The sequence below is a fragment of the Pseudorca crassidens genome, chromosome 1 (assembly GCF_039906515.1).
Source record: "Pseudorca crassidens isolate mPseCra1 chromosome 1, mPseCra1.hap1, whole genome shotgun sequence".
In the NCBI taxonomy this organism is placed as follows: domain Eukaryota; kingdom Metazoa; phylum Chordata; class Mammalia; order Artiodactyla; family Delphinidae; genus Pseudorca; species Pseudorca crassidens.
The window spans coordinates 55,125,564-55,132,636 of record NC_090296.1 but is presented as its reverse complement, the minus strand read 5'-3'; the positions used below and the strand labels follow the sequence as shown (position 1 = coordinate 55,132,636).

At 41.3% G+C, this 7,073-nt stretch overlaps 1 protein-coding gene across 4 annotated transcripts in view; it reads left to right on the top strand.

Annotated features, from left to right (window-relative positions):
• The first annotated feature begins 1,649 nt into the window (after positions 1-1,649).
• The window catches only part of FANCM (FA complementation group M), a 56,509-nt gene continuing 51,085 nt past the window's right edge, over positions 1,650-7,073 (top strand). For 2 of the 4 annotated variants that reach the window (XM_067736929.1, XM_067736912.1), the window contains exons 1-3: positions 1,651-2,367; positions 2,936-3,108; positions 6,424-6,501. In XM_067736929.1, coding sequence (XP_067593030.1) covers positions 1,833-2,367; positions 2,936-3,108; positions 6,424-6,501 — 786 coding nt within the window. In that variant the 5' untranslated portion in view covers positions 1,651-1,832. Of the gene's footprint in view, positions 2,368-2,935; positions 3,109-6,423; positions 6,502-7,073 lie in introns of all 4 variants that reach the window. The other 2 variants (XM_067736940.1, XM_067736919.1) reach the window with 2 other exon arrangements.

The window sequence follows — 7,073 nt, the reverse complement described above, 5'->3', positions numbered from 1 at the left end:
GCGCTACCCAGCAGGATTGGGGCCAGTGTTTGAGTGACGTTAAGGCTGTACTCCGCGGGCCTCTTTGTTGAGTCCCGGGTAAAATCGGCCGATGTGGCCCCGGCAGCGGACTACGCAGAAAGCCGCAAGCTGTCAGCTGCTCATAATTGGAACCCTTGTGAGGCGACGACCTCCGATAGTAGTGATTGTTTACCAGCCATTACCCACACTTGTTTATTACCGACAAGCTGCTATGCATTTAAAGTCTTTAATATGTTTAAAGGAAACAAAAGCATTCAGACATCTAATCTCATTTTATCTAGTTCTAGCCTAAAGATTCACATCTGACTTGGCTCAGTCCTTGTCCATCAGAACAACCTATATTCCACCACTTTCCTTTTAAAACTCACACAAATTAAACTAAAATACAACCGGTTCCCTTCCCCCTCCCAAATACAAACATATGATAAACAGCATGTCTAAAAGCAAGTCCAGACACTTGACCATATAAAACAATGTAAAGTGGCTACACGCAGGATGGCTCTTGCTGATGGTGGCGATGAGGGGATGACATTATTAGTGGTCCAAACAACCTCGTGATGTGTGTGTACTTTTCCTCAATACACGAAGAAACAAATCTACAGAGGTTACTCGAGGTCGCCACTTTTAGAGGGGAGAAGCCAGGAATTGTATCCAAGTCTGAGGTAGAATGCTATCGCTAGAGTAGAATATCACCCCGACGCTTACTGCTCTATATCATTTATGAAGATGTAATGGTGGAGCATCAGGACGCCTTGCTTTTTTTCCCTTAGGATTTTCCAACGAATATCAGGACCATACCATTCACTTCCCTTTTAACAATACAAAATACTAAGATAATGGGGCTTCCCTGGTGGCGCAGTTGTTGAGAGTCCGCTGCCGATGCAGGGGACACGGGTTCGTTCCCCGGTCCGGGAAGATCCCACATGCCGCGGAGCGGCTGGGCCCATGAGCCATGGCCGCTCAGCCTGCGCGTCCGGAGCCTGTGCTCCGCAACGGGAAAGGCCCGCGTACCGCAAAAAAAAAAGATAATGCGTTGCCACTCCTGAAAAAGAGAACTGGCGTTTTGTTTTCTCAGCCTGGATAGAGAAATAAGACACGTTATTTAATTTTATCTAAACATGTTTGTTTTTCACCTCATCTTCCGATTTAAAAACATGGCCAACCACAAGGAATAAGGCAAGTTAGACTCTCAATAACATTAAGTTAAAAAAAAATGGGTAGGGCTTCCCTGGTGGCGCAGTGGTTGAGAGTCTGCCTGCCGATGCGGGGGACACGGGTTCGTGGTCCGTGAGGATCCCACGTGCCGCGGAGCGGCTGAGCCCGTGAGCCTGCGTGTCCGGAGATTGTGCTCCGCAAGGGAGAGGCCCCAACAGTGAGAGGTCCGCGTACCGCAAAAAAAAAAAAAAAAAAAAAAAAAAAAAAAGGTTATCCATTGTTTCTGAACCTCAAGTTTATTTATTGTATCATTTTAAGAGGCATCAATTTCGCAATGATGCCCGGACACCTCGTCATTAGAAACGGAACCCAACTTTAGAGTCGATAAGAAATTGACAAGGGGACCAAATTTTCGGTGGCTCCATAACAACGCGCATGCGTCTCCTAGAGGGCCACGGTGTTTCCGGGAAGCCAGCCAATCACTTTCCCCACGCAAACTCAGTGGCGGCACTTTCCGACTGGATTAACAGGCCTTAACCCCGCCTTCTAGTTCTAGTGTTTTTTATGCGAAGATAACCGATGGGGTTTGGAACGGAGGCTGTTGAGCTGCAACAGCTGCTGGCGTCTGAGAGAAGCCTTCGGTGGTCTTCGGCCTAATGAGCAGGCGGCAAAGAACGCTTTTTCAGACGTGGGGCTCAAGAGTCTCCCGATCCACTGGGGCTCCGAGTTGCAGCTCTGGAACTGAGCGGCCTCAGAGCCCTGGCATCTCCGGGGCGAGTTTTTCTGCAGCGGCACAGGCAGCAGAGGCGGCGGAGGCGGCAGAGGCTCAGCCCGAGTCGGACGATGATGTGTTGCTGGTCGCGGTGTACGAAGCAGAGCGGCAGCTGAGTCTAGAGAATGGCGGGTTCTGCACCTCAGCGGGCGCCCTGTGGATTTACCCTACTAATTGCCCGGTGCGGGACTACCAGCTGCACATCTCCAGGACCGCTCTGTTCTGCAACACGCTGGTGTGTCTGCCTACCGGCTTGGGAAAGACCTTCATTGCCGCCGTAGTCATGTACAATTTCTACCGCTGGTTCCCCTCCGGCAAGGTTGTCTTCATGGCCCCCACGAAACCTTTGGTGACACAGCAGATCGAGGCTTGCTACCGGGTGATGGGTATCCCGCAGTCCCACATGGCCGAAATGACAGGTATCTTAGAAACAGTGGGCTAATTTGAAATTAAGAGCTGGGACCCAGGGAAAAGTATGCGTTCTGGGAAATAGCGTTAAAGGAATTCCTGACCCGTGTGGAATAGTCCCCAGATCACAATATGCTTATTTTACGTCTTCTCCCTTGAAACATCATCTACTTGTAGCAAGTCCAGCTCTAATGAATAGGGTTGCTTTATTCAATCTTCAGAGAATTCCTGTATCTTGTCAAAGAATTTTGAAGTGATTATGTGTGTATACCCCATCGGTAAGTGAACATGAGTTTCTTCCGCAGAAGGATTTCCCAGTTGAAGAATTTTGTTCTCTTCAAATATTATGTCGTTTTGTAGGAATTCTTTAATGGCAGTCTAGTCGTGGTTTTCGGTAAAAGCCAGCATTGACATTTGGACCACAACAAATCTTTAAAATGCATTCCCATGATTTGTCTAATTATCATCTTGAAAGCACATTACCAAAGCAGGAATGCATTCTGAAAATAGGCCAGGTTATTTATATTTTACAGATAACAGTCGGGAGTTTAGAATGTACAATGTCACTTTTATTTACAGGATCTACTCAAGCTTTCACCAGGAAGGAAATATGGGGCAGTAAAAGAGTCCATTTTCTTACACCTCAAGTCATGGTAAATGATCTTTCTAGAGGAGCTTGCCCTGCTGCTGAAATAAAGTGTCTAGTTATTGATGAAGCTCATAAAGCTCTTGGAAATTATGCTTATTGCCAGGTAATTTTGTTAAAAAGTATTTTATAGTGTAAATATATTGATGAAGAGCATTTTGGGGAATAATTATTAATGATGGAAGTTACTGATGGTATTATTATGAAAAGCCTTATATCTATTATCTCAACAGATGGTGATAAATACTTTCCTTCATCCATTCAAATCAGTCTCTGCTGTTGTTTGTTTTTTAAATTTAAACAAGACTATTAGTGTCAGATGTAGATGATGAGAGTCTCGTTGAGGCAGTGATACACTACCATATAGTGGTAGGTAGTTAAAACAATAATAGGTGGTGATACTAGGGCGAGGGTATAGAGTAAGAGTAGAGGGAAAGTTTATTTCATTTAGTGCAAAGAGATGAATTTCACTGCCAGTTTGTGATTTTATTAAGCAGTTTCCTTGGGGACTTTTAAGTATTATTATATCTCTGTATTATTTTCTTGAGAATTGTTATCTAGAGTTGATCTCAGTCAGGAAATGGATATATTTTTCCAAGTTAAATTAATATCCAGTGTGTTAAAGTTTCTGCTTGAAAGGATCATTTTAAAAATTTTGCTCTAACTCTGTGGAATTCATTTTGTACATTTAGCTTACATTTAGCAACTTTTTTTTTTTTTTCTTTTGGCTGTGCTGCACGCCTTGCAGGATCTCAGTTCCCCGACCAGGGATTGAAGCCAGGCCATGGCAGTGAAAGCCCAGAATTCTAACCACTAGGCACCAGAGAACTCCCCTTAGCAACTTTATTTTCAAAAAATTTCTACACATTAGGTGATTTTTTTTTTAAACTACAAGGCTATGCTTTCACTGAGTACAATGAGACATGACTGACTTCTTTAATATATAAATAGCACTAAGAATTTATACTACACTGAATATTCCAGATACAGTTTCCAACAGGCACACAGCTTGTTGAAGAATGTAGCTTCCTGGGTTACAAACACAACACCACTTCTATAAAATGCTTGAGAATCCCTCCTGGAAAAAAAGTAATGTATCAGGGAGATTTTTTCTTGTATCAGTTTTTAATTAGGACAATTGTTCTTAAGTCTCCATTAAGTATAATGTTCTGTTTTTTTTTTGGCGGTACCTCATGGCTTGTGGTTTGTGGGATCTTAGTGCCCTGACCAGGGATTAAACCTGGGCCCTTGGCAGTGAAAGCGCAGAGTCCTAACCACTGGACTGCCAGGGAATTCCCTATAATGTTCTATCTTTAAATGTATTCTGTATCATGTTTTAAAAAACTGCATAAATAATATTTTTTGAGTATTGATCAATATTCAGTTTGAGTCTCATTGAATTCATCTTTGACATGGGTTGAAATCAGAGCAGTTTTAAGATAATCTAGTTTTAGTACCATTTGCAGTAGCAAGACATGGAAGCAACCCAAATGTGCATGAACAGATGTTTGGATTAAAAAGATGTGGCGTATGTATATATATATATATATATATATATATATATATATGACACACACACACACACACACACACACACTGGAATATTAACCATAAAAAAGAGTGAAATATTGTCATTTGCCACTCAGTGAAATAAATCAAACAGAGAAGTACAAATACTATATGATATCACTTATATGTGGAATCTAAAAAGATAATACAAATGAATGTATATACAAAACAGAAACAGACTCACAGACATAGAGCACAAACTTGTAGTTACCAAAGGGGAGAGGAAAGGGTGGAGGGACAAATTAGGGTATGGGATTAACAGATACAAACAACTATATGTAAAATAGATAAGCAACAACGATTTACTGTACAGCACTGGGAATTATGCCCATTATCTTGTAATAATCTATAATATATAATATGCGAAAATACTGAATCACTATGCTGTACACCTGAAACTTAGACAGTATTGTAAATCAACTATACTTCAATTTAAAAAAAAATAATCTGCTTTTAGTTTCCTACCTCTAATGTGGAACTATGGGATAGTAAGAGCTGTTCCTGTGACTCAGTTTACTTAGGGGTCCTTTTTCCTTGTATTGGGGCATATGGGAATCTGGCAAATTATCCAGTATTGATCATACCAGAAGTGGGTGTTGAATTCAAACTGTAAAGCCTAGAGAGATGCTTTGGTGCCCCTTGGAAAATGTTTTAGGATTTAAAAGGGAATTTAGATTTTAAAAATTACCCCAAATTAGCCTTATTTTTTTTATGAATAAACTTAATTTAAAAATTGTGAGCCTTCCACATGAAATCTAACTTCTTTAAAATCTTTCCTAAAACAAACTTTTTTCATTTCAAATCTAATTTCACATTTGTATTTAATTTTTTTAAATTGATTAATTATTTTTGGCTGTGTTGGGTCTTCATTGCTGCATGTGGGCTTTCTCTAGTTGTGGCGAGCAGGGGCTACTCTTCATTGTGGTGTGAGGGCTTCTCATTGCAGTGGCTTCTCTTGTTGCGGAGCACAAGGTGTGCGGGCTCTAGGTGTTGCGGGCTCTAGGTGTGCAGGCTTCAGTAATTGTGGCACGTGGGCTCAGTAGTTGTGGCTCGCAGGCTCTAGAGCACAGGCTCAGTAGTTGTGGCTCATGGGCTTAGTTGCTCCGCAGCATGAGGGATCTTCCCGGACCAGGGGTCGAGCCCGTGTTCCCTGCGTTGGCAGGCTGATTCTTAACCGCTGCGCCACCAGGAAAGTCCCTGTATTTAATTTTTTTTCTATTTTTGTGTTATGATTTATCTTAATCTGGCAAGTGTGCATATGGATATAGCTGTAAGCCTAGACTGTGGCCCAAGCAATGGAGAATAAACTTGATCTTTTTCTACCATTTGCTCTTGAATTAGCCCTTTGAATATTTTGATTTGCCTCAGTATAGGCCTTGATGTTGTAGCTTTATGTATAGAAGAAACCCTAAAGTGTTTTTTTATTTTTTTATTATTATTATTTATTTTGCGGTACGCGGGCCTCTCACTGTTGTGGCCTCTCCCGTTGCAGAGCACAGGCTCCGGACGCGCAGGCTCAGCGGCCATGGCTCATTGGCCCAGCCGCTCCGCGGCATGTGGGATCCTCCCGGACCGGGACACGAACCCGTGTCCCTTGCATCGGCAGACGGACTCTTAACCACTGTGCCACCAGGGAAGCCCCCTAAAGTATTTTTGATTGGGATAGAGTATAAACCTAAATCATTTGCTCTTCAGATAACATAACTAAAGATAGTTCCATCTGGTAGTCCATCAGTACTCTAAATAAGGAACAATGATAGTGGATCAGATATACTAGCTTGTTTAACAGAATCATTTTTATTTTTGTATTGTGCAGATGAAATTAAAGAATTGTTTTTTTTTTTTTTTTAAGGTTGTAAGAGAACTAGTCAAATATACAAATCACTTTAGAATCTTGGCTCTTAGTGCCACACCAGGTAGTGATATAAAGGTAAGTAAAATTTATTAATGTTTAAGAAAATAAGAACTTTTGTATGTGACCAGATCAGTTTTCCATTCTAGTATTTAGTTTAACATCAGGAGTACAGCATTTCATATAAGATGCCTACCTTTTCTTCTGTGGTTGTAGGAGACTATCTACATTAGAGTCTTCAGACTTCAGTGTGCCAAAGAATCACCTAAAGCTGTTTTTTAAATTTTTACTGTTTTATTTTGAAATGACTTTAGACTTCCAGAAAATTTGCAAAAATTAAAGTCTGTATATCCTTCACTCAGCTTCCCCTAATGTTAACATATTACATAACCATAGTAAAATTATCAAAACCAGGAAATTAACATTGGTACAATACTAGTAACTGATCTGCAAATCTTATTTGACTATTGCCAGTTTTCCCACCAGGGTCCTTTTCTGCTCTGGGGTCCATTCTATGATCCCACATTGCATTTAGTTGTCACATCTCCTCAGTACCTTCCAGTCTGTGACAGTCCTCATTCTTTCTTGTCTTCCATTACCTTGATGCTTTTGAAGAGTAGGTGCCAGTTATTTTGTAGAATATCCCTCAA